Below are 25,865 nucleotides of genomic sequence, written 5' to 3'. Positions count from 1 at the left end.
GTTCGGGTGAGGGAGGCAGCTCAGTCACACAAGCTCAGCAGGACTCGCTCAGGTAGTGTGAACATTTTGAAGTACACATGCAGGCAATGGTTTCCCAAGCCATTTTTGTCCGTTTGGCCTGTGAGAAGATGAGAACAGGAAATGGAGACTGATAATTCAGGCCTAAGTGTAAACAGCAGGCAGTGTAAATGTAATTTACAAGGAGGGTTAAATTGAATGTCTTCAGCTGTGCCTTGATAAGCCCAGGTACCCAGGCTGAAAGGTAATTCCAGGCATGGCTGAATCAGCAGAAGGATCCAGTGTTCTTATTCCAAGTCACTCCGGTTGAGCAACTTCTTGATCGTTATCAATAAAGGTAGCTGCACTTGGAACAGCGCCTGCCCTTCCTGCACTGGCTCTTCTGGGGTCTGTTAGTGCTTCTGTGGGCAGGCCTGGCTATCTGCTGTCTGAGCACGGGAGCTCACAATAAAGGGAAGAATGGTTGCAAAAGAAAAAAGCTGCAAAACCAAAGGAACCGCGTCACTTCCCGGCACCTGCGGTGTCCGGGCCCTTCCTCCCCGTGGCTCCTGGGGCTGAGAGCCACCCTGCCGTGCTCAACAGCCCCCTCCAGCCGGTGGGTTGGGTGGGGGTTTTGTGCACTCCTGACACAGTGCAGGCATTCCCTAGTTTTTGGGGAGCTTCAGCCAACAGGCCAGGCATGCTGGGCTGGGGCAAGTGACAGTGCTGACAGGCTGAGGTCACCCGTGGCCCTTGACTCATGCGTTCCTCTACCTGTGCCACCAAGTCCAGGAAGATAATCCACAGGCTAACCCTGGCTGTGGGACAAAGGTCTGCGTCCTGAGTTTGTCCCTCCAGGAGGGGAGAGCAGCCCCTCTGCCGCCTGTGCTGGGACGGGGAGTGGGGGGCACACACAAGGGTGGGGGCAGGGGTGGCTCTCAACTCCCCGCTTTCTTGGCCCTTTTTCTTACCTGGTCCCAGCTGAGGCACACACAGTCCTCCCCCACCTTTCATCACGGCCCCAAAAGCCACAGTGTTGGGGAGGGACAGGATGTCCCAGTCCTGTGGAGTCTCAGGTGTGCAGTACAGGGGTTGGTCACACACTGGCCTTCCCCAGGAACAAAATGGAAGCACATCTGTCCCTCATCCTCCTTCCTGGCCTTGGCTCTTTGCAGGCACTGGAGGGACCGAGGGGCCTTTTCCTCCCCTCTCTCAAAGTCTGCTGTGTCAGCACTGGGCTCAGCAGCTTTATTGTGGGGAGACAGGCACCAAGCTGTCACGTGGCCTCTGCCATTTCCTAAGAAACCAGCTTGAAAATAAAAAAGGGGAAAAAACCCAATAAAATAAATTTTAAAAAATTAAAATAAAAAAATAAAAAGGAAAGAAACAAGAAGGGAGAGCAGAGGGCTAAAGAGCCTGACAGTAACCAAGGGCCAACACCACCACACAGCACCCACAGGGACAGATTACAGGGGAGCAGTAAGATTTAAAGCGAGTAGGAGGAATGGTCCCAGTCCCCACCATGTCCCTACTGCCATGGCAAAAGTGTCAATCCCTCTGCCAAACCCCACACAGGGAGGCCAGCTCTGGACCATCAGTGGGAACGAATAGTTTCTCTCCTTTGTGTGTACTGAATAAAAGCCAGGGGATGCCTTCTGTGAGGCAGTGACCCCAAAGCCCTACCTGGTTTGCAAACTTAAACACAAACTAACCTCCAAGAAAAATAAAGCAAAGACAAGCTCTCTTCACTACATCATTTTAATTGCATCGACAGCCAGAAATACACGTGCCAAGAGCCACCCATCCAAGAGGGCACCCTTCCATGGTGGGTCTTACTTTCACACTCCTTTCACTCAAAAAAAAAAAAAAGAAAAAAAAAGAAAATAAAAGAAAAAAATAAGGAAAAAAATATATAACTATAATTGCACTGGTTGATGTACAAGCACAATCTTCCCTTTTCACACACTGGTGGGTTCTGCTGGAACAGGAGGGTGAAGCCCCAGCGCGTGCCTGGCGTGGCCACAGCAGCTCCCCAGGAAACGAAGAGTTGTACAAAACAGTGTGAAGATTTTCTTACAAACTGCAGTGTTTACTGGTTGGTTTTTTGGATTTTTTTGGTATGCTTTCTCGTAAGTTTCAAAACTAGGTTTTGGGTCACTAATGGCTTGTATCTTTTATCTACAGTAAATTTAGCATAAATTTTTACTTTTAGGAATGTGTAAGGCATTTTGGTAAGTTGACTGTAAGGTCCAGGGTGAAGACTCATCACACTGAAGTCCCTTCCTTTGAACTGTCCTCTTTCCCCTGGAGAACGAAAAAAGAAGTGGGTTACTCAGCTGGGCCTCACCCTTATTCTCATGGCAGCTCAAGGCCCAAAGCATTTCACAGATGGGCCAGGTCCTGCCTGTGGGGCAGGGAGGACCTTGACCACCATCTCGTGTGGTCTCAGCGTTTCCCAAAAGCCACCCAAATGGTTTCTGGCAGCAAGGACCACCTTGCCTCCACTATTAAACCCTGCCTGCTGCACACTGCCCCAGGGCCTCCACCAGCATCAAGGGGAGGGACATGGCCACCACCAGTACCATTTCCTGAAGCTGTTCTTTCAACTTCTTCACCATTTCTCTCTCTTTGGCCAGTTGGTCCTGGGAAACCTTCAGTAGCTCCTGTAGTTTGGTTGCTGCCTGGCCCAGGTCCTTTGTTAATTTTTTTTCTTTTTCAAGTCTTTCCTACATGGCAGTCAAAAGAAGGCACCTGCCTCAGCCTCCCTTTGCCACCTGGTGAGCTTCCCCCCTACAAAACACCTCAGGCCACCTCGGGTCTGCACCAAGCTGTCTCAGCACAGGCCAGGGGAACACCAGTCCCCACCTCAACAGGGAGAACAGGCACGCCCCAAAGCTCTCTGGATCCCTGGAGATGCCGTGGGCTAGGACTGGATGGTTTCCCAGTGTGTGAAAAGCCCAGCCTGTGAGTGTTTGCTCAGGGCATCCCACTGATCTCAGTCTGCAAGGATGCAGTGGCTGTGGCCCTGCTGTCCTTCAGCCACGCTGAGCTCTGAGCCCTCTCCTGCAGGGTAACCATGGGATGGGCCTCGCTCCTCAGTCCTCAGAAATGATAAATCCTGCTTGTGGTCCTGCCTTTTGCTGTCATGGCACAGCCAACTCACCTTGAGCTGCTGGGCCTCCTCCTTGTCTGAAGCTGCTGCATGTTCAGCCAGTCTCAGCTTTTCCAGCTCTGCTTGCAAGCTGCGTGCTAAGCTCTGGGCCTGGAAAGGGACACACTCGGTGAGCACAGGAGCCAACAGTGCCAGCACCTCCCACGCCTGCTGCTCCAACCAGCCCCGAGTGCCCGCCGGGTGTGTCCTGCTGAAGAGTTGGGTGCTGCAGGCACACAGGGCGTTGCTTCCACCAGGGAGATGGCACTGCTCACTTGGAGCAGCAGGAAACCCAGCTCAAGCCCGTCACCCTCCAAGGAAAAAGCTGGCACAAGACAGGGGGGGACTGGGAGAGCTGAATTTGGGGAGGCAGTGATGCCACATGGCTTTAGCACAGCTGCTGTAAGAAGTCCTTCAGATGTGGGAGGGAACGCCTCACAGTGATGTCTAAGGTGTGGACAGTGATGGGGAAAAGCCTTCAGATTAATTAATTCCTGGGCTCCATTAGCAGCCAAGAATCCAGGAAGGCTTTGCAAACCCTGGTGTCCTCCTCGCCCACACCCACCTCCTCCAGCTCCCGTGCCAGCTTTTGCCGCAGCATTTGCTCCTTCTCCGCCAGCGTTTCGTTCTGCTCCAGCTGGGTTTTCAACTGTGTTGAGAAGAGGGGAAAACACCCAGAAATGAAATTTTAAAAAGATTCAAGAAATGAGCTAGCAGGGACATCATCAGGAGAGCTGGGCTGGACGGAAGAAATAAAACCAGAAGCTTTCCCCGCAGCTCCAAAGGGCAATAGGTACAAGCATCCCCACTCTGCAGGGAGATTGCTGATGCCAAGCCTGGGGCTGCCTTAGCACTGCCCAATTCTTTTTTGCTCCTCAGGCAGCAGCAGCTGGGATGTGGGATGAGAGGCAAGCCATAGAGAAAGAAGTGCCTGGCAGGCCCCCATGACTGGGAGAAGGCTCCACAGTTAACAGGATTGAAGGAGAAAGAGAGAGCACTGCCTCTGGTGAGAGGTGTCAGCCTGGAAGGGAACAGCTGCTGCTAATGCCCTCAGCCCAGCTGCAGCAGGATTTATGGAGCCTCTGCAATCCTAATCCTCCCTGCCTGGGAAGGGATCCTGGCACAGCTCTGCCAGGGTGTTGTCCCCTTCCCCTGAGGAGACTCTGAACCCACAGGTCACTGTCACATGGCAGTGCTGCCCAAGGGCTCTCAGCATGTCCTGCCTGCATCACCCAAAGCTTGCCAGAGGGCTCCCAAGGGGAACAGCCTGATGAAAGCCAACTGCTGCGTTCCCTATGGGCACAGGACACATGGTTAATGGGGGGGTGCTGGGCTGGCTGCCCCCCAGCACAGGATGGAACACAACAGAGCTGGGACAGCCCTGAGCAGAGCTGAGTGCAGTTCTCCATGCGGTGAGAGATGGTGACACAGGACGTGGGACGTGGTTAAGGGTCAGAGCCTTCCCAGGAGTGGCCTCCCCACCCTCACCTCGAGGGCTGCAGGCTCACTTGGCTCAGCTTATAACCCCACTACTTCTCCCTCCTGTACGTGGCTCTTCGCCTCCCGCAGCTGCTGCCTGACCTGAGGGATGAGCAGCAAGCCTGGCTCAGTGACACATCCCTGTGCCATACCTTCACACGAGCCACAGGGGCCTACAGACAAAGCCTGCCAGCTCTTTGGCTTGCACACGAGCTGGAACGTTTGGAAAACCACCTCAGTTCCTGCCAGAGCCGCAGAGTGGTATCTGACCTGGGAGCTGCAGGCTCAACAGCTCCCAGGGGTGCAGAGCAAATGATTCTACCTCATCTGCTCAGAGATGGAGGGATGGAGGGATGGAGGGATGGAGGGATGGAGGGATGGAGGGATGGAGGGACGGACACCCAAACCCCTGCCCCAGGGTGGTATTGTGACAAGTGCCCAGTGGTGGGGCAGCTGGGTTTTTTTGCTACACACCAGCTTGAGCAAGCCTTGCTGCTCTCCCTCCCTTCCCACCCCACCATGGGAGGAAAGACAGGCAAATAAAAATCTCCTCCTGGGTGCCAGCAATCGGCTCTGACCGTGAGGTCCCCAGCAGCACCAGGCCAGCCCATGCAACGGCTGTGCCTTCCTGCCCTCCCCCAGCCCACAGGAAGGGTGCTGGCCCCACAGCTGCTTTGCAAGTCAGCCCCAAGGACCCAGCAGAGCATCTCCCAGGGTCCCTCCTTACCAGGGCCAGCTCCTTGCTCTGCTTCTGTGTTTCAGTCTTTGCTGCCTCCAGCTGCTCCTGGGACTCTGACAAGAGCTGCCTCAGCTGCCAAGGAGGAAAAGAAAGGAAAAAAAACTCGACTCCTTTAATGCACTTGGTTTAGGAACTCTTTGGCCCAAGGAAGTTTTTTTATGATGCAGCATCTTCCCAAAGAGGTCATGGTGTCATCACATGCTGACCTGCCTGCTCAAGCAAATACAGCCATGGGACAGGTCTGTCTCACCTGAGCCACAGAAACCACACAGACCACCTAGGAGCAGCAGACAGCACCTCCATAGAGATCTCCATGACCCATCACCTTGCCCATGACTCTTAGCTTTAGGAGTCTGCAACCCAGACTGCAGCAACCATCTCCATCTGTTTTCCTCTTTCTTTGCAAAGCTGCAGATCCCTGGGGCATTTCCCAGATGCCCAGCATACTCCTCAAATCCTCAAAACATGGAGTCAGGGTTAGAAAAAGCTGAAGAAGGCAGCAGCCTCCACACTCACAGCTTCAACTTCTTTTGTGTAGTTCTGGCGCTCGGAGCTGGCTGTCTCCAAGTGATTTTCCAGTTGTGCTTCCAGAAGAGAGGTGTATTCCTTTAGCTGCATTAAAAGAGAGGAAAGCAGGAGGCGGTTGGTTGCTTGAGGTCCAACATATGCCAAACATCCTACGGCTAAAGTCTGCCCTCCCCAAGGCAAGTTAGGAGATGGGGCCTGACTCAACCCCAGCGCAGCGTGCACCTCTCTGGCACCCGTGCAGAGACATCCCCTCCCCAGAAACCTCACCTGATCCGTGCTCTGCAGATCTGCTTTCAACTTCTCCACCACACCTTCCAGGGATTTCAGCTGCAGGTGTGACTGAAGCAGAAAGGATCAGAGAAGGACACTGAGCACCTCTGGCTCAATCAAAAACTGGCTGCTGTTTGACTCCCACCTTTCCCGCTTCATCCTGTACCCATCCAAGGGTAGGATGGAGCTCTCCTTCCCAGGGAGGACACGTCTAACACGCACAGGCCATAAATGGTGGAGAGCAAGGCAACAGCTGTTGCCTGCAGCCTTTCAGGTGGCTGCAGTCAGGTTTCAACACCCGAGAAACCAGCACCAGATCCAGCACAAGCTTCCTGCTGAAAGCACTTTTTGGTCTGGAAGCAGCAGTTTTCCAATGAGGTAGCAAGGACTTCATTATAAAGAGAGGCCAAGCTGCCAGAAAAAGCACTTAAACCCAGGCTGGTTTTTGAAGAGGACTCTACAGATGCTGAAGGTTTTGGAAAGGAGGAATTCACCCCCTCTCCACTAAGAGGCAGGATTGCTCTGGGAACTGCCCTAGGCACCAGATGTTCTTCCCATCACGAACACCACCAGTGGCCACGTCACCCTGTGCAATCCCACACCAGCCCTCAGCAGTGAGCCAGCAGTGGGCTGAGAAATCAAACGTCTCTTGTACAACAGCTTCCCCCACCTCCCCGCAGTCCCAGTTAACTCCAAAACCCCACGTGATGGATGGGGAGCAGCCAGACCACGGAAAACAGCTCAATCTCAGCTCTGCATTCAGGAGGGAAGATTCTACATGAGGTGGGCTTTTTGTCAGCTGGCTTGGTGACAGGAGGGGTAGATTTGGGAAGAAAAGGAAGTTCCTGTGTCTCGGTGTTCACAGGAATGGCAGGAATGCTGAGGGACACCCACCAATTTATAGCCAAGAGATCCCCTTCTCCTGGAAGTCCAGCTCCAGGTGCACCAAACCCAGCTGGGTCAGCAACACGCACCTTTTGGAGCTCCTCTTCAGAGGCTGTGAGCTTTGCCTTCCACACCTGCTCCTCCTCCTCCACGCTCTTCTGCAGGTTTCGCAGCATCCCTTCCTGTGGGCAAAGCCTCAGCTGAGCCCCAGCCTCCCTCAGCCCCCACCAGGCTGAGCAGGGCAAGGGCTGGAAGCCTTGGCACACTCAAAGCCTCTCCAAGGATTTGGGCCAAACAACAGGTGACAGAATTAGAATCAGGTGGGGCCTCATCCCTATTCTGGCTCAACCACCCCAGGCATCAGAGACCCTGCTGCGTCTCATCCCATCACCACCAGCATGGTTTCCAACACAATTAGGCTGAAGAAGAGCTCTAGAAATTCTCCTTCATCCTGTTCCTCTGTCTCACTGAAAATACTCTACCACACAGCAGCTCCCCCAGCGCACCAAGGGATGCCCACCCTGAGCTCGTGGGCAGCCTGCGCTGACAGGAGACCTCTCCAGAGGGGTTTCCAGTGGGAAGCCAACACAGTGCAAAGGGCAGGAACTTACAGTCTCTGCGAGGATCGTTCTGTACTGCTCACACTCTGCCTGTAAAGTGCTTTGCGCTTCCTCCGCCTCTTTTAATTTAAGAGCTGAATCCTAAAAGGAGAGGGAAAGGAAGGAGAGAGAGATGAAAAGAAGACACATGTGACCCTCCAGCACACCCTCACCCCTCCACTTTCCAGCCATCACTTACGGGTGGCTCTGCTGTGATCATCTGCTGCTTTAGCACACCCACGGTCTTCTCCTTAAACTCCTGTAGCCACGTGTCATAATCCTGAGTTCCCAAAAAAGAGAACAAGAAAGGAGGAGGATGCTTAGACCTCTCTCCTTCCCAGGTGGAGAGGCTCTGGGGAGGTCTGAGGAAGGCTGTCCCACCTGCTGTGAGGACACGGTGACTCCCGGGAGGGCGGAGAGCAGCGTCTGCTTGGTTCGCGTCTGGAGCGCGTCCAGCTGCTGGGCCAGCTCCTCCTGAGAGAGGGACAAACTGCAATGGATGGGGGTCTTGGGCACCTGCTGGCCAGGCTGACAACACTGGTCCTGCTTTTCTGTGCCTACAGGGCTGGGGAAACCAGCCAACACAGAAAACTGCTAGTGCTGGGAACCACAAAAGCGTCACTTCCAGTCCAACCATGTCCCTGGTTCCCCAGCCATGACCAGTACCAGGGATGCACTGCTCTCAAGAAAAAATTTGGAGAAGCTTGCAGAAGAGTTGGGCCAGCACTGTTCCTAAGCAGGCAGGCAAACCAGGGCAGGCCCCCCTGGGGGCTTGGGGAAGCTGAATGTTTCCCTTCCAACACCAGGGAAACGCCAGGCTCACCTTTGCCTTGGTAGCAGCGAGCAGTTTTTCCTCACACACCTTCTCCACCGTGGTCAGTGCTTCCATTGCCTTCCAGTTCTTTTCCCGAAGGTCCTGTGGAGACCACACAGACAGGGCAATAAGCCACCTGCCATGCCACGGGCCACAAAGCTGCTTGCTGGCACTGCAGGGGATTTCAAAGCCTCTGCTTAGGGAACGGGGTTTGGTCAGGAGTCTTCCATCCCATGCCCACAGGCATTCCTTTCTCCCCTGGCTTTTCAGGGGCTCCACACCCCCCACTGTTCTGGCAGTGCCCTGGATGGGACAGGAGCTCCAGAAGCAAGCTCAGGATGCCTGCAAGGGACACAGGCCAAGTGCAGGGATGCAAGGTGGCCTCCACACAAGTGTCACCACCTTGCAGTAGAGGGATAAGGAGCAAAGGAGCAGGAAGGTGTGAAGGAGCCTTCTCAGAGATTGCCTTGGCCCTACCAAGGTAGGATCTCTCTGGCTTACCAGGTCCTAAACCTTCCAAGAGAACAAGGACAGACATGTCACCTCAGGCAGCCCACCAGCTGCAGCTCCACAGCCTGCCAGGGGTATTCCTGCTCTCTGGCAGATGAGGCAATACCTGCAGGGCTCTGTGGGGCTGCAAGAGCCTCTGGCCACACCCTGCAGCCATCAGGAGGTGACCAAGATGAGTTGTCTGACACCCACTTACGTTGTTTTTCACCTTCTGCTGCTCCACTGCCTCCCGCAGCTGTGTGGCTTCCCTTTCCAAGGCTGAGAGCTGGTTTGTCTTCTCCTGGAGTCTGGAAGGGCAGAATGCAGGAGTGAGCCTGAGCAGTCACCTCCCTCACGGGCAGCAAGCTCCCGAGATGGAGACACAGCCCTTCCTATCCTGGTCTGCTCTGGGATCTACACACAGCAGGAGGAAGAGGGAGCAGGACTGAAAACCACAGCCATGGCAATACTGGAGTGGGATCTGGTCTTCTACCCCCTTACCAGCAATAAAAAGCAACCACTTAACTGGCTGGCTGTACACACACAAAAAGAGGAAGAAGCAACCCAATGCAAAGGCCAGGAATTCTGGCTTGCACAGCTGGGGCTGCTCCTATCCCTGGCTCATCAGGCTGAGAGAGCCCGCAGCTCTGCATTGTGAAAGTATCATCCCACTACCTTGAGTAACCCTAAATCAGGGCGGCCAACCAGACAGCAGAGAGCTGCAGGTTCCCTCCACACCCTCAGATCCCCCATCTGCCCTGAAGGGACCCTCTACTGTAAAATGTAGATGAACTCAATGGGAAGAAATGATGATGTTTAACATTAGCTTAGAAAGCTGAATGATTTCTTTATTATAACTATACTACATTAATGTACTATATAAAGGAAGATATTAAAACTACATACTTATTTTCTCTATCATATCTAACTACTCACAGTTTGTGACTTCATTCTTGAGAGTTTAGACACAGGTGGATTTGATTGGCCATCAGGCCCAAACAATCTTCACCAGAATCTAATCAAGTAATCACTCAAGGTAAACTATTTTTTAAGCACAGTCCACATGAGAAAAACAAGGAGTAGAAATCGAAATTGTTTTCTCTTTCTTTCTCTCTGTACACCTCTATGAAAAATCCTGAGAGAGAAATGTGCTGCTACAACCCTCAGTTTGAGCAAACCAAGGTTCAGGTCTTTGAGAACAACTACACACATCTCTTGGGGTCTCAGGACAACTCAACAGATGCCTTCCTTTAGAGGGATGCTGGATGCTTGCTGGCAATGGGGGCATCTGAGAAATCTTGCCCCCACGCAGAGCCTGGGCCTTCTTGGAGGTGCCCAGCACATGGACAAGGAACAACAGGCAGGATTCATGACTTGGGAAACTCCAGTTAAATGCCAGGAAACCTTTCTGTGCTGGGGGGTGGGGGAAGAGGTTATCTAACACTGGAATAGGGGCCCAGAGTGGTGGTGAGTCTCCATCCCTGGAGATACCTGGAAACATCTTAAAAAAACTTCCTTTGGTTGGCCCAGCCTCGAGCAGGGACTTGGACCAGAGACATCGCACACCCAGCAGCAACACCAGCAGAGCCTCCTGTTCTGCAGGAGTGGCCAGACTCCATGTGCCTGCCTGCAATTCAGTCCTCCTTCAGAATGGACTGGCTGCTGTATGGGGCCAACACCAGAGCCAATTAATATTTTACACAGCACTGTTGGCCAGGATTGACCTTGACTCCCCAGCTGGGTAGCCCTAAGCCTGCTGGAAGGCAGGAAGCCCTCAGCCACAGGCTCAGTGCTCGAGGAAGCCTGGGACACATGGACAGCAAGCTGGAGGTGCCACTGCAAGATGTGCACCTGGACCCACCTTGACTGCAGCTGCTTCATTTCTGCTTCATTGGCTGCCTGGAAGAGAGAAAGCACTGTGATTACCTGCCCCAGGCACGTGATACAGGTCAGCCCTTTCTGTGGCATCCCAGACAGGATCCCAGAGCAAAGATAACTCAGGGATTGTGCAAGCAGTGTCACTCACTCCCCTCCTCCCGCCCCAACTAAACGAGCACACAACCTGCAGGTCTCTGTCTTTTTTTGCCTCCCGCATCTGGCCTGCCTCCAGCAGAGCTTCGATGGACTTGATCCTCTCCAGAAGCTTTGTATTCTCTGAGCTGGCATCCTGCAGTTTCCCTTTCACACTGTCCAACTCCAGCAGCTTACTTTTAACCTCTGCCTCGGAGCTCAGCAGCTTGGCCTGCAGCTCTGTTGGAGGAAAGGGTGATAAACACAGTCGGGCAGGTGCAAACAAACCTGGAGACTCCCCACCCTGCTCTGGATCTTGGCCAAAGAAGCCTTGGCCATGGATGCTATGAGGAGGCACAGAAAGGGCAGGCAGGGATGCAGGCCAGCACAGGAGAGAGGCTTGGAGTGACACGCTGGGGTAGAACCACGGACCAGCCCGTGTCTCGCTCACAACCACACCAGGCAGCCTAACTCATCCCTGGATCTACCTGTCCTGCCCTGCCCCAATGGCTCCTCCAGGCTCTTTTGAGAGCCTCCAGTCTGCCCTACAGCTGTCCCCGTGCTGATCCCAGTTCCTCACCAGCAATGCTCTGCTGCTGCCCTTTGGTCTTTTCTGCATCCGCCAACAGGCTCTTGTAGCTGCTCTGGGTCTTGCGGAGCTCGTCGCTGACCTCATCCAGCCTCTTCTGCAGCATCACCTCTGCCTCCCGTTGGTAAGCCTGCAGGGCAGGAAGAGAAGGTTTGCTGGAGCATGACGGACACCCCAGCCAGTTTGAAGCCAAGCTTCATGTGCCACATAATCTTATTTTTAAGCTGTGTTTCAGGGGATGAACGTCATCCTCCCGCCAAGCTCCCCTGCACACGAAGCACCACGCGTTGTGCTCACATTTTATCCCGTGCCAGCCCTCACATTGGGAAGCAGACAATACCCAAATGTCTCAGTCCTGAGCCAATTCCATGGCCAACCTCTCCTCTGGAGAGCTCTGAAAAACCTCCTAGAGCCCTGGTTGAAACCGCCCCAGCGCAGCAGGAGAGGTGCTGGCACGGGGCTTTGCAGAACAGAGACACCCAACCACGTTTCCACAGGAGGAGGAATTGTCTCTGCAGTTCGGGCCAGGGAATACTTTTTATTTTCCATCACAGAAAGCAGCAAGGAAGAGGCTGGCAAGGGCAGGCCTTTTGAGGGGGAAGGCAAAGGAGGAGGAGGAGGATGAGTTGCAGCTTTACAGGTACAAGTGGCACCCCTGCAGACGGAGAAAAATTGCATTGCATGGCAGGGACGGGAAGAGGTAAACCAGCAGGCCTGCCTCTGTCCAAGGGATGCTTTCAGCATCACCAGGAAAGCAGAGCTGCTCTGGTTTTTGAGGATTTGACTCAATATCCTCAGCTCAGAGCTCCAGGTATTACTGTGGAACACATTCTCCTTAGCACCTTAAGCACATCCCTGACTTTAGAGTCAGCTAGTGTGATTTATTTAATTAGCATTTAAGGAGTGCAGCGAGCTGACAGCCCTGGAGTTCTCCCAAAAGTATGTCTAGGAGCTCCTGCTTTGAGCCAGAGAGGCAGCTCCTGCCTTCACACCAGCTGTGAGCTCACATCATCCTCCTAGCTCCTCACCTGCAAAAGCAGCAGGAGCCAAATGCAGCCCACCAAAAGGAGAGCTACATCCTCAGGCACACAAAAAATTAAGAGCAAGGATATGGAAGGCCCCTTGCTCTAGGAACTCCTCTACAAAACTATTTTGGCATGTGCAGATAAAGGTCTCTTCCACCACAGCCCCTTCTTGAAGAGGTCACAGCAATTCAGAGACATCCCTCACCGTGTCTGCTACACCAGGATCAATGCTCCCAGCACACAGCTTATCAACGCCCTAGCAGGATCCCAGCAGGAGCACTGGCAACATCCCAAGAAGATGCTCTTCCCTGTGTGAGTACAGCCTGCCTGCCAGCAACACACCTCTGTGTGCTCAGAGGCTCTGCCTGGGAGGTGTCCTTTTAACACCCCTCAAAACCCCAAACCCAGCCACTCCCTGCTGGCAACCAAAAAAGCCACAAAGCTCCATCTCCTACACCAGGGAGAGAGAGCAACAAGCTTAAAACCATCCGAGTTTGAGAGAGAGAGCACCTGCTCTCTGAAGAATGGCTTCAGCCAGGGCATCCTGCGCACTGGGCTCTGACGGTGATGACACAAGGGCCGCAGGGAATGTGACAAGCTAACGGAGGGGAGAGCAATCAGGAAGCCTGCCAGGCAGCTTCCTTCCCAGCCGTGGACACTCACCTCCCTCCCTGCCCTTGCCGAGTGCACGGATCCCCTGCCATTCAGCCACCCAGCCCTGCAAGGGGAGGGGGTTTGCCGGCGCCTGCCTGACCTGCAGCTGCTCGATTCGCTTCTCCGAGGCCGTCGCCTTGATCTCCCAGCTCTTCCTCTGCTGCTCCTCTTGCTGCAGCACCTCTGACTTCTCAGACAGCTCCTTCATCAGCTTGCTGCACTCCTGCCTCAACTTGGCCAGCTCAGCATTTTGCCTGCAGCAACAGGAGCAGGGTTACTTCAGCCCACAGGCCAGCCAAGCCTCCCTGGTGCTGGCTGGGGGAAACACATCCTCCTGTGGGCCTGATACAGGACCTGAAATGGTGAACTTTGTTTGCCTGCTTCTAGGACACTCCTGGTCCTTCAGGGAGGGGGTGGAAAGAGCCAACAAATCACTTTTTAAAAGCCCCGTTTCAGTCACAGGAGACATTCCTTTCTTATGAAGTAGAGGACACGTGGATGTGTGTTCCCAGACACAAGAGGAAACACTACAGCTGGAGTCCACTCTGTAATAATTTGCCTGCTGTTAATCACCAGTCATTTCAGACTGTCTATAAAAAGGAGTGTGAAATTCTTCTACCTAGCTCCTATTTGTTCTGCACCCGCTGGGCTGGGCTCTGTTCTCTGCAGCATCACTCCCATCAAAGAGCTGCCTGCATTTCTTCTCAAGTTTGAGAGGAGGAGCTCCCCTATGGGGGAAAAACACCATAGTGCCTTCTGATCCCCTCTGCCCCCTCCACTGCCTGTTGCATCTGGCATCAGCACAGGTGACCCCAAAGGAGAGAGGGATTCCCTGCCCTTTCACTTGGGAAGAACACCCTAGTTTCTCCTGGTGTACCCCCAAAAGCCATTTGGCAAGCTTTTCCTCCCCCATTCCCTCCTCCCCTCCAGCTAGTTGGGGTGTCTGCAGAGGTACCTTTGGGAAAGGGGGTGGTCAAGCCAAAGTCTGCCAGAGGGCAGCCCCAGGCTCTGCCCCTCCTCCAGCCTTACTTGCTTTCCATCTGGCTGGTAGCCTGGTTGAGGGCATCCCTCAGGATGGAGTTCTCCTGCTGCAGGCGAGCCAGCTGCGTGTTGGGGCCGTTCTCCAGCTGTTCCTGCAGGGTCCGGATCTAGAGGAGCCCAACAGGGGTTAATGCCACCACCAGCCCATTTGCTGCCCCTTTTTCTGTCCCTGTAGAAGCCCAAGAGATGAGCAGGAGGGACTGGCAATGCAAGGAAGTGTCTGCTGATGCTGACAGCCCTCAGGGGTGTGACATCCCATGAAGATGCTCCAACGTGCCTCTTCTCCAAAGACATCTGGAGGGAGTGTGAGGGGTATTAAGTGGGTCTGACAGGGGTGTAGGGGGACCTGAAGGGGTTTGGGAAGGGATTTGGGGGAGTTTAAGGGGTGTTTAGGGGGCCCTTAAAGGGGTTTGGGGGGGAAATTCAGCACCACGGCCCAGGGGCACCACAGGGTCTCGCCCCCTCCCGCCGCTCAGCCTTCTCCAGAATGTCACACCTGTGCCACCGGCAGCCACCTGGCAGAGGAAGGAGGCAGGTGCAGAGCACAGCCTGGGGCTCACCTTGCCCTGGAGCTGCTGGGTCTCGCTGACATGGTCCTGGTAGCTGGCCTGCATGCGTGCCTGCACGGCCACGATCTCCCGCTCGCGGGCCAGCAGCTGCTCCTTCAGCTTGCCCTCCACGGCCACCGCCTTGGCCCGCTCGGCTGCCAGCTCCTTCCAGGAAAGGAGGCCCCCAGTTAGTCCCTAGAGCACAGGTTTCCCCATTTTAAGAGGATGTGGCCTCCTAGCTCAGCAGACTACAAAGTTTCGCCCTTTCATTGCTGCCCCCACGCCCAGGTACATTTAGCACTTACATTTCCTCCTGCATTTTGTTTTGGGCTCTGTGGCCACTGGATGCCACTGTTGTTCCATGTTGGGCCAGCTAAGAGAAAGGAGTAAGACACCTGGAATTTTATTTTCCTCCCCCAGGATAAAAAACATCACACAACGTTTGGGGCAAAGAAGAAAAATGAAGCAGATGGACTTGACAGCCACAAGTTCAGCATGGCAGGGATCTGTTCTGCCTTCAACACCCAAAAAGACATGGGGGCAGGGGGCTGAGTCAGGGAAGGGCACTGTAATTAGGATCAGGTTCCTTACTAAGGCACCATCTCAGCTCAGGGGAGCTGAAATGAGGCAGGATTTGCTTTTCTCCCTGAAGGAAGAGAAAGCTGCCATCTCTTACAGAAAGGGTTTTCCTCTGCTTCTCCCATGGCTGCCAACAGGCACTACCCTGTGGTTCTCTGGGCTGGCACCTCCCCAAACTGGAGCAGGCCCAAGAGAGGAGGGCATGGGGGGATCGCCTCCTCTTTTTGGGAAGAAAACAGCTAACAGATGAAGAGCCCCATCAGGGGGGCTGAGATGTGGGGAGCAGGAGGCACATGGAAAGCCACCGTGAGCAGAGGCCACACCAGAGATGCCAGGAGAGCCACCCAGGGCTTACCTTGCTCAGCTCCCGCAGTTTGTTCCTGGCAGCAGCTGCATCCTCCTGCTCGGCAGAGAGCTGCTTCTCCTTCTCCTCCAGCTGGCGTTTCAGGACGGCAACCGGGTCACCCTTCTGCGTGGCCTGCCAGCACGGGGCGGCACATCAGCGGGGACCAGCACCTTCAGAGCCATCCCCCGCACCCCACGCGCGCGACATCCTGCCCTCTGCTCCAGGGAAATTTCAGCTCTGTTCTTCCTCAGGGCCAGCCTGCCTGAAAAGGGGGTGCCTTCCCTCCCCGTGCACCTCCTGAGGCTCAGCAGAGCCCTACCGTGTGCCAGGTGTCCTGGATGATTCCTGCTTTCTCCGTCAGGATCTCGATGAGCTGCTGGGCCTCCCCCTCACTGAACACCATGCTGCTGACCGTGGACACGAGTGTCTTGTAGGGCAGGTACAGGGCCCCATCCGAATCCGTGGGTGCTAGGGAGGAGAGAGGAGGGATTGGGACTTCTGGGGACAACAGCAGAAATATTCTATCATCTCAGCTGGCTTCAAGCCCACAGCTGCCATCTCAAGCCATCATCCACCCAGATTTCCAGAGTCACATGTGGTACCCCTCTGAGGGAGAACAGCAAGAGAAGTGCTGGAGATGACACCACACACGTGTCACCTCTGCCTGGCTCAACAACTGGTCCCAGCACCTGCCACCACCCTCTACCAAACGGAGAGACCCTCAGCAGGAGCTGGGAGTGCTTTGCCAATGCCAGGGGACTCAGACAGGTCAGGCATCAGAAGCTGGACCACACCAAAATACAGCCTTGCTGAAGGATGTCACTCCACACAGTGGTGCCGGTGACAGTGAGGTCATCTCCCACTTTTCACCAGCCAAGTTTGTTCCAGCTCTTTGCTAAGGGAGCAACGTGGCTCCAACCCTTGCCCTGCAAACCTGGGAAACCCAGGGAGCATCAGGGACCAAGATGCTGTGGTAGAGACCTCAGTGAACATGGTCACAATACACAGAGGGTGGCAGGCAGGTTTAGGGGTTCCTGCATGTATCTATGGCCCTGTGGGCTCATCTTTCTAGGAAACCACAGAAGGAAAAGCAGTTTGGAGTCCAGTAGCTCCAGAGCCCCTGAAGTCATTAACACCAGAGTCTCTTGAATACAAAGCTTTGCATGCCCCAGGCAGCAAGGTTCAAAGAAGGAGGAGGAGGAGGTGCTGCAGGTGCTGGAGCAGAGATTCTCCTCTAGAGAACAGACCCCACGCTGGACAAGGTCCCTCCCAAAGGACTGCAGCCCAGGGAAGGCCCCACACTGGAGCAGGGGAAAGGTATGAGGAGGAAAGGGATGCAGAAGGTGGTTGTAACAAACTGACCACAGTCCCCATCCTCCTGCACCACTCAGGGATGGGAGGCAGAGGAGTCAGGAGGGAAGGAGTGAAGTTGAGCCTGGGAATAAGGGCGGGGGGGAAGGCATTGTTTTAATTTCTAAAAAAATAAAAAAAAATATCTCTGTTTCTCATCTATTTTAATGGGGAATAAATTAGTTTTCCCCAAGTGGAGACTGTCTGGCCAGTGACAGTAACTGCTCGGTGATCTCTGGTAGATCCCTTTGGAAGGGCAGTGCCAAGCCCTGGCAGCAGCCGTGTGTGTGTCCCCAGCCACAGCCGCCCCCCAGCAGCACAGCCGGGGCAGCCCGGCCGAGGCTTGGCTCACACTTCACTCCTGCTGGCAACCGCAGGGCTGCAGGACAGCACATGGCATCCCTGGCTCAGCCCTGCGGCGTGCAGGGACACACCAAGCGGAACTGCGGAATTCCGCCCCCCTCCAGGTGGAGTCGCAGGAGAAAAATACCCCAAGCCATTCCTGTCAGTTTTGCCATCTGTTTCAGCGCTGAGGACGCGTCCTTGAACACTTTGAACACCCATTTTTATCTGCCACAGAATAATTTGTTCCTTTGCATTTGAGGAGGAGAGACCACAGCTGCTCGAACACGTTGGTCAAACTGCAGTCGGCTTCACGGCACAAATCCTACCAAGAGCTTTCCTTTGCAAAATCCCACGGGAGCAGCTAAGACATCACTCTTCGCTTTCAGGACATGCAGGATTGGCACTTCATACCCAAGGGAATCTAAGTTTGGAGCATCCAAAAACCTCCCAGCTTAACAAATGCTAAGAGGTCACCTCCCAGCCACATTCCCTCAGCTCTTACAGCTCGGATTTAGGGCCGTGTTTTTCACAGGGGTGCACGCAACAAACCAGTCACCTCCAGTTTCCCCACCACCACCACCCCTGCAATACCCTCCAGGAGCACCTTCTGCCACCACTCCAAACCCCATCACTGTGTGGAGATGGCCTCTAGTAAAATCCTTTCCTCCGAAGAGCAGGTTCAAGGGGTTTAACCCAGCAGCTGCAAATGCCCTGCTGAGTAGCAGGCCCTCTTCCAAAATGTGGGTGTGGAAACTGCCAGGCTGCACAGCAGGTTTAGATGTGCTGCAGAAGGGCAGCAAGAAGGGATGTCTTTTAGTTTGGTGGATTGGGTTTTTTTTTGGTAAAGAAAGAAAGAAATCCATGCACATCACATGACATCTTAGAGAACACCTGAGAGATTTCTGCCATGTGTCCACACAGGAACCCTTCCACAGGTCTGAAAGCATTCACGTTTTTAGTGCCCGTAATTATCCCTTAACCAAAAATAAATCCCAAACTGTTCCCACTGCTACAATGAGAGGCAAGAATTCAGCAAGAGAGCCGATTTTCCCCTCCCTACACCTTTTTATACTCTGCAGAGTTCAGGACCACCTGATCTTTTCCATCTCTGAATCAATCAAGTAAGGCACGACTGATGATGGGCCAGTTTTCCCTGTGACAGACCCAAAGTCACCTCCCTCCAATTACTATCAATCCCCTGCAGGATGAAAACTCCATCCATCCTGTCTGCTTAAAGAATCCTTCTTCACCTCCACCAAAGGAGGAGGAAAGGCTAGCAGTGACCCAGCTCCACTGAGAAGTGTGGAAGAGCGCCTCTGGACCTCCAACAGTCAGGGTTCTATGGGGAAAACACCTCATCCCGGCTTTCCACCCCGATGTGCAGCACCTTGGCAGCTGCCCCCCTCCCAGGACAGGGACATGCAGCTCTCATTCACTCCCATCTGCAGAGCCCGTAACACAAACCCCAGCGGAACCTGTAACTCTCCAACACCCGTGTGCTGGACCAAAGGGATACAGGCACAGGAGTCTGGCCTTACCTGGCTCGCTCTTCTTCTTGGACGCAGCCCTTTTCTTGGCAGGTCCATCATGCTTCTGGTCCTCCTGGGCTGGAAGAGCCTCGGTTTTCTTGACGGTGACAGAACTGATGACCGGAGCACTTTGCTGAGTGCCAACTGGGGGCACTGCCACAACGGGCACCTCCTTAGGGGCCACCTCCCGCACGGGAGAACTTTTGGGGATGCTGGCAGGGGGCGGAGCCAACACCGGGCTAGGAGCAGGCTCTACCTTTGCCACCTTCTTCTCCTTCTTCCTCTTCTCCTTAGGTGATGGAACAGGTTTCTCCTTTTCCTGAGGGACAACTGCCACGGCTGCAATTGGAGTCTCAACGGCTACAGGCTCAGGCACCACAGCAGGCTCAGGAACCACCTCCTTGGGAGGGTCCGTCACTTCCTGAGTAAGCTGCTGCTCTGGGATCTTTCCATTTGGTTTCTCTTCCTTTTTCTTTGCTTTTCCTTTTTTCTCAACTGGTTTTTCTTTCTTCTTTTTCTCTAATTTCTGCTGCTGGGTCTTCTCAAGCTCCTTGCGTTGCTTGGCCAAGGCTTCCTCGTAAGAGGTCTCCTTCATGGAGAAGGTGGACACCAGGAAGATCCCGATGGCCGAGATCACCATGAAGCCTCCAAAGACCATAACACCCAGCGTCTGAGGGTCGTACACATCCATCCTGCCTCACTCTTCTGTGCCTGCAAGACACCAGGACAACAGTTAGGGGCAGGAGGGGAGGAAAGAAATGCAATGGCTTTTCTGAGAAGGGTCTTCACATGGGCATCTGTGCCTTCCAATGCACCGTGCACTGAGAAGAGGAACACTCCAGATTCACGTGGCTCAGGCTGACCCGCCTGCACAACCCCGAGTTTGTGCTCCTCTAATACACTGCCCATGCACAGGGGTCCAGCTGTACCTTCGTGACTGAATTTCACCTCCAGAAGAACCAAAGAGAAGGAATTAAAAAAAACAGGGATGCAATCAGAGACAGCCATGAGCTGCACTCTGTGTCCAGTGGGGTGGTTTTGTCCAACATTAAGCCGTACCTGCAGCAGTAAGAGAGGCCACTTTCAGACTGCTGGGAGCAGGTTGGCCAAAATCTGGGCTTTCCCTGGAGCACCTGGCTTTTTCACTGCCCCCAGACACACATCCAGGTGTCATCTTTGGGATAAAATATCCCCCGGAAGGAGAAAGCTTTGCAGCAGCCCTTCCCTCTTGCCTTTCCCAGCTGTACACTGCTGCTGAGCAGCAGCAGAGACCACACTGTGTGCTCTGAGCTCTGGCAAGCAGGGTTCAGCCACACCTTTGGAAAGATGCTGCTATCTCCACTCCTCTTAATGGCTACTTGAACCTATCCTGGTTTCAAAGCCAATTTTTTCTGGCCCATCCACGCGTTTCATCCACCAGGGCATCACTTCCCCGTGGCTCTGAGGTGGCTCACAATCCCCCAGCTGCTGGTGTCAGGCAGTTAATCTGGGAAGGGACGTTTTCCAGGAGTTGCCATGGCTGTGGTTCCTCATCATTGTTACTCAAAAGAGAATTAGCAGAATGCAGAAAGGCCTCAGCTACCAGGAGTTCTCATCCCCACACTTAACTGTTGACATTATCGAATTTCCTCTTTAAGGGGTTGTGGGTCGAGGAGGGAGGGAGGAAGGGAGGGAGGGACAGGCTGGAAGGGGAGGAGGCAAAAATAAGAATAAAACTAAGGAGATCAGCATCTTTTCAAACCTCAGTGCTTGCAGGGAGACACCTCAGAGGCCCTTCCTTTCTAAGAGCTGGAGCAGCAAACTTGAATCTGCAGCTCAAAGCTGCTGGAGGTGGGGACAGTGCAGTGAAAACTCATTTCCAGCACTCAAGCAGGGGGTGCAGAGCTGGGAGGAGCTGCAAATCTCCCACTGGAGATACCCAATCTGCCTGGGAAAGGATGCTGTAGCCCAGCTCTCCCTGCCCACCTCTCCAAGCACGACAGGTAAAGCAGCAGAGAGAGAAGCTGGCAGGCAGGAGGGCTCTCCATGCCAGCTGGAACCAGCCAGCCCTGTCAGGGCCAATTTTCTACCCCAGGGCACCGCTGGAGATCCCAGCTGATACTGCAGGCATCACCTGTTACTATTTCACACCTACCCTGGCCATCTTGCACCTGAATGGCCTCAGCCCACTCTATCCCAGCACAGCTGGTGCCAAGTCACGGCCTCCTGACTAGGGAGCATTGCTTTGGGATGGTCCCAACCAGGACAGACAGGTAATTCCTAACCCACAGTGTGAAAAGGACTGGAATTCCTGTCCCTGTCAGTAAATAAAAAGTAGGGCTGGAAAACACGTACCCCTGATCTTGTGCCAGGTTTAGGGCAACACCAAAGCACCCAGGAGCTGTTTTAGGGCCAGAACAAGGTGACCTCACCCAGCAACCTCAACATATTTGTAAAAGTAAGCCCTTCCTGACCTCACAGCACCACGGTTTCAAATCTAGATAAAAATCTGCTGCTCCAGCCTGGGGCAAGGGCATCCCCAAGTGCTGACAAATGCACTCCAACCCCATCAGCTGGTACTGCCACCCTCCAAAGCAGCTTGATGGAGCCACAGGGGATGGGAATGGGGCAAGAAATCCTAATCTCCACTAGGGATGGATGAGAGGACAGAGACAGGGGTGGTGAGGGACGGATGAGAGGACAGAGACAGGGGTGGTGAGGTGGGTGAGATGTGGCACCATGGCACCAGAGCCGTGTGCCTGCCCACTCCTAACCCCACAGGACTGTCTCCAGAAGCCCTTCCAGAGCCCCATACCCTCTCTCCCTCACAGAGAGCCTCACCCAGCTCTCCATGGGCTGCAGTAAAAGCTGCCTGTACCTTGCCTCCTGCTTTAAAGGCAGGGCGAGATAAGGATGTAAATGAGCACTAAAGTCCTTCCTAGCGAAACAAAAGCACCCCAGTAACCCCCTCCAGACCAAAAGCAATACAGGAACAAAGCAGCTGAGAGCACCGAGGAGCCGTGCACCTGCAAAAGAGCCCTGGCAGCTGCCAGAGCTCCTGAAAGCAGCCGAGATGCTCGGAGAGGCCATCCAAGCTCCCACTGCTCCAGCAGGGAGACCCCACGCTGCTCCTGAGGACAGATGTGCCGGCAGAAGATGCACAGGAGGAGCAAGAGGTGCCAGCCAGGGGCTGATCCCTGCCAGCAGCACTGCCATGGCAAACCTTGGTGCTGTCCCAGCGCTCGTGCCCCGCAGCCCCGGCGCTGACTCCGAGCAGCGAGTTCCACCTGCAGGGCTCCTCCCGTGCCCGGGACTTGGCACCACCAGCCCAACAGCTTGTTCAGGGATGAGCCCATCTCTCCAGCGGGGCAGAGACAGCCACACGAGCTTAAATCAAGCCAGGCTGGCCTTGGCATTTGGGGGATAAGGAAAAGTCTTCCTACGGGAACTTCCTGGTGCACAGATGCCAGAAGCATTTATCCCACAGTGTTAGCACCCAGGAGAGAAGCTGTGCTTTGACATTTCCTGACCTTACCACCTCTGCCCTTCCAAGGGCTGGAAGTTTGCTGCTGGATTTGCACAGCAAGGCACCATCCCCCTCGCAAGCACATGTGCCCTTTGGCAGGAAAGCCCTCCATGGTTATCACCTGGACCATGTTTTACCCACGACATAGCAAAATAGGGCACCAGAGGGAGTCTCACATGTTCAGCTTGACAGCCACGCTTGGGAAAGGCTCAGAGACTTCACGATCCTCCCTTCTGTAGCTTCTGGTCCTCCACGGGGCGTCACTCCTATGATGGCATTTTTCCATCTGCCCGGGAGAAGGCTGTGTGCCCAAGAAGTGAGTGGACACCAGCAGTCATCAGAGTCCAGGCTCAAAATACCAAGTTCACATCCAACACTGAGCACATTTACTTCCATGACGTTTCTGGAGCATCCTCCACTCCTCTCCCAGCCAAAACAGCAGAAATCATCTAATATCTCCATACACAAACTCCTTCCCCAAAACAGCTGGTCCAGGTAAAGCCTCTCCCCACCGTCAGAACAGGAACAAGGTGAACTTCACTTGGTATTCACCTGGCCTTCTCATGTAAAGGAGCTGGCTGAAATGCTGTGCTCTGACTCTTCCACTCCTGCGGCTTTTTATTGTTATCCACCAAGCTTCCCAAATTCCCAGATAACAGCCCAAGAGACCTGACCTCCCTCCCCTCCCTGCACATGCAGCCACCTCTGTTTGACCTGAGCAAAAGTCCAACTCGCCCTAAGGAAGCAGAACCAGAAAAGCACTCAGCCTCGCTGGTTTTCCAGCACTAAACAATTTCCAGGATGAACCAACCCAGAGACATGTGACATGACAGCACCGGGGCCATGCTCAGTGTCTTGTGGTCACATTTGTCACTGACAGCTGTGGCAAAAACCAGGCTGGAGCCGTGCCACCTGTTCAGCCTGTTCTCCCATAAATGAAATCCATGGGAATTGAGCATCTTTAAGACCCAGCTCTCCACCACCCCTTGTTTAAATCACCCAGGCCACACAACAGGTGGGCAGAAGCAAGGGAAGAGTCAGGCTGTGCAGTAACTACGGACATCTTATTTCTTCCCACAGCCAAAGGAAAATACATGTTATCTCCTCCTGGCATCAACAGGTGCTGCAGATAGGAAAAGATGCTCTTTGCAAGCAGGACACTGACCCCCTGCAATCCAAGGCTTCCACTTTGCCATGGTGTGAAGGTGGCATCTCAGTTTAGAGCAGTGCAGCAGGGGTGATGAGGGGCCAGAGGGCAGAGAGAGAACTGGGCTCCCACAGACAGGCTCTGCATAACCCACAGCAATGCCTGCCTGTGAAGCTCCTGCAGCTTCCTTTCCTCTACATATCCCAGCAGCTTAAAAAAAAGGAGGGAAAGGGCAAGGACAAGGGAGCTGGGAGGCCTGATCAGCAACAGCACTGCCAGCAGATAAAAAAACAATCACCAGATACTTCTCCTGGAGGTTTTCTCTCCACCCTGTTGCAATAGAGACAAAAATCAAAAACAAACGAGAAAAGCCTGCACGCCGTGAGCAGCTCCTGCCCACCGTGAGCAGCTCCTGCCCACGTTGCCAGCAGCCTCTGTTTAAATACATTTTCTGTGTAAGTGACTGTGCACTTCCAGCCTCCCAGCAGCATGTGCTACTCCACACAGCAACTCCAGATCAGCCCATCGTCAACAGTTATAGCTCGACTTAATTGAACGTGTCTTAGTGCTCCATTAGCTCTGGCAACAGCAGCCAGCTGGCTTGTGCTGGCCAGCAGCGCTGCCAGCTCCCTTCCTGAGCCCAGGAGTGAGAAAACAGGCAGAAAATAAGTGTGTATATAGGAGAAGAGTGTAACAGCACCACGACACAGCTGCAGCTTGACTGAACTCTGCAGCGGCTATTAGCAATTTTCTCTCCCCTCCCTGGCCCGAAGAGGCATTTCACTGCCGGTTCTCATCAGCTCCTCCCTGGGGCTCACATCCCGGGTAGCCTCGACTCCTTCCAGCCATTTCCCGCTGATGCGGGGCTTCGACGAAGGTGAGAGCTGGCACGGCAGGCGCGGACACTCCTCCGTGGGCTCAGCCACGTGTGCAGCACACGCTCTTCCGCTGGACCGCTTCCCCGGCAGGGCGAGGAGCGGCGCAGACCCGCGGGGAGGCTGCCCGCCTCCCGGCTGCGGGGAGCCCACGGCGGGCCGGGGTCTCCGCCTGTGGGGCCGGTGCCTCTGTCTAAAAGCTCCGCGCTGCCGGGGGGCCCCGGGTGCCAGCAGAGTTTCGCCGGGGAAGGGGGGGTTAGTTGGGAAGGAAAGCGGACAGGGCACAGCGGCCCGAGCGCCGGGACCTTGTGCAAGCGGGGTTAATCAGATCAGTAATGGTCACCCGGCGGCGCTGGGGCCGGGGGCAGCGCGGGGCCCGGAGCTCGCCCTGCCCGCACACGCCGCCATTCCGCGCTCGGGGCCATTCATCCGCCGGCCCCGCCGCACGGAGCGGACCCGCGCCGGGACCGCCGCCGCTCCCCGCGGGGCCGGCCCGGCCCGGCCCGCTCCGAGCGCGCTGGGCGCCGGGGCCGGGGGCAGCGCCGGGGCCGGGGGCAGCGCCGGGGCCGGGGGTCCCGCCGGCAGCGCGGGGCGGGCGCAGGGATCGCGGAAGCGGTGCTCGGGGAAGGGGCCGGGGGAGGGAAGGAGGGAAGGAAGGAAGGAAGGAAGGAAGGAAGGAAGGAAGGAAGGAAGGAAGGAAGGAAGGAAGGGCTGCCGCCGCCCCTACCCACCCGTGCCGGGTCGCGGTCCCTCCTCGCCGCCGCGGCCGTGTGGAGTCGTGGCACTTTCCGCCGCTGTCTCGCCGGGCTCGGCCGCCGCGTCCCGCCCCGCCCCGTGGCGTCCCGCCCGCCGCCCCGCGCTCCGCCGCGGGGCCCACTCAGCGCGCCGGGCCGGGCCGGGCCGGGCGGGGCTGTGCCCCGGGCCCAGCGTGCCCCGGCTGCCAGCCTCATCCCCGGGGCACAGCGGGGAGAGCGCGGCTCGGGGACCCGGGGAGCGCCCAGCCTGCGGTAGGGTGGTGCTCCGTGCTCCCCACTCCGTAGGGTGGGGACCCTGCTCAAGGGCTGGGTGTGAGCACCAGGGAGCAGATTGGACCCGAGAGATGCCTAGCCCCAGCGGGAGCCTGTTTTCTGGGTCTGCAAACGCTGTGCGGTTAAACAGCGCCGGGTCTGGTCCATCACCCACCAGCCTGCGGGTCGCAGGACAGGGAGAAAGCCATGGCCGCGATGGCCAGCGCCACGCTGGTGGCGGCTATCCTCTTGGCACACGCCTTCTGTGTGTCTCCCGGCCTGGTTGTGACCTCCCATGGCAAGAATTATCAATCAAGTGCCTGTTCACACCAGAGGGAGTTTCCTATCTGGAAGTGGGTCAGAA

At 55.1% G+C, this 25,865-nt stretch overlaps 1 protein-coding gene across 2 annotated transcripts; it reads right to left on the bottom strand.

The window, feature by feature from the left end:
* Positions 1 to 1,737: 1,737 nt before the first annotated feature.
* RRBP1 (ribosome binding protein 1) lies at positions 1,738 to 25,383 on the bottom strand. Of its 2 annotated transcripts, XM_068186622.1 has the most exons (23): positions 25,226 to 25,383; positions 18,977 to 19,678; positions 16,063 to 16,211; positions 15,753 to 15,875; positions 14,831 to 14,983; positions 14,259 to 14,377; positions 13,330 to 13,483; positions 11,542 to 11,680; positions 11,014 to 11,201; positions 10,813 to 10,850; positions 9,169 to 9,259; positions 8,472 to 8,564; positions 8,030 to 8,122; positions 7,848 to 7,928; positions 7,661 to 7,750; positions 7,139 to 7,231; positions 6,162 to 6,233; positions 5,883 to 5,978; positions 5,355 to 5,438; positions 3,714 to 3,797; positions 3,161 to 3,259; positions 2,580 to 2,723; positions 1,738 to 2,301 (listed from the first exon to the last, which is right to left on the bottom strand). In XM_068186622.1, exons 2-23 carry the CDS (start codon positions 19,656 to 19,658, stop codon positions 2,263 to 2,265), a joined length of 2,904 nt encoding a protein of 967 aa, XP_068042723.1. In that variant the 5' UTR covers positions 19,659 to 19,678; positions 25,226 to 25,383; the 3' UTR covers positions 1,738 to 2,262. The 2 variants fall into 2 exon arrangements, with proteins under 2 accessions (XP_068042723.1, XP_068042724.1); XM_068186623.1 differs by lacking the exon at positions 2,580 to 2,723.
* Between the last annotated feature and the right edge of the window lie 482 nt (positions 25,384 to 25,865).

This window comes from Anomalospiza imberbis, chromosome 3 (genome assembly GCF_031753505.1).
Source record: "Anomalospiza imberbis isolate Cuckoo-Finch-1a 21T00152 chromosome 3, ASM3175350v1, whole genome shotgun sequence".
NCBI classification, from domain to species: domain Eukaryota; kingdom Metazoa; phylum Chordata; class Aves; order Passeriformes; family Viduidae; genus Anomalospiza; species Anomalospiza imberbis.
The sequence above is the reverse complement of the archived record's forward strand: the minus strand, read 5'-3'. Positions and strand labels throughout refer to the sequence as shown.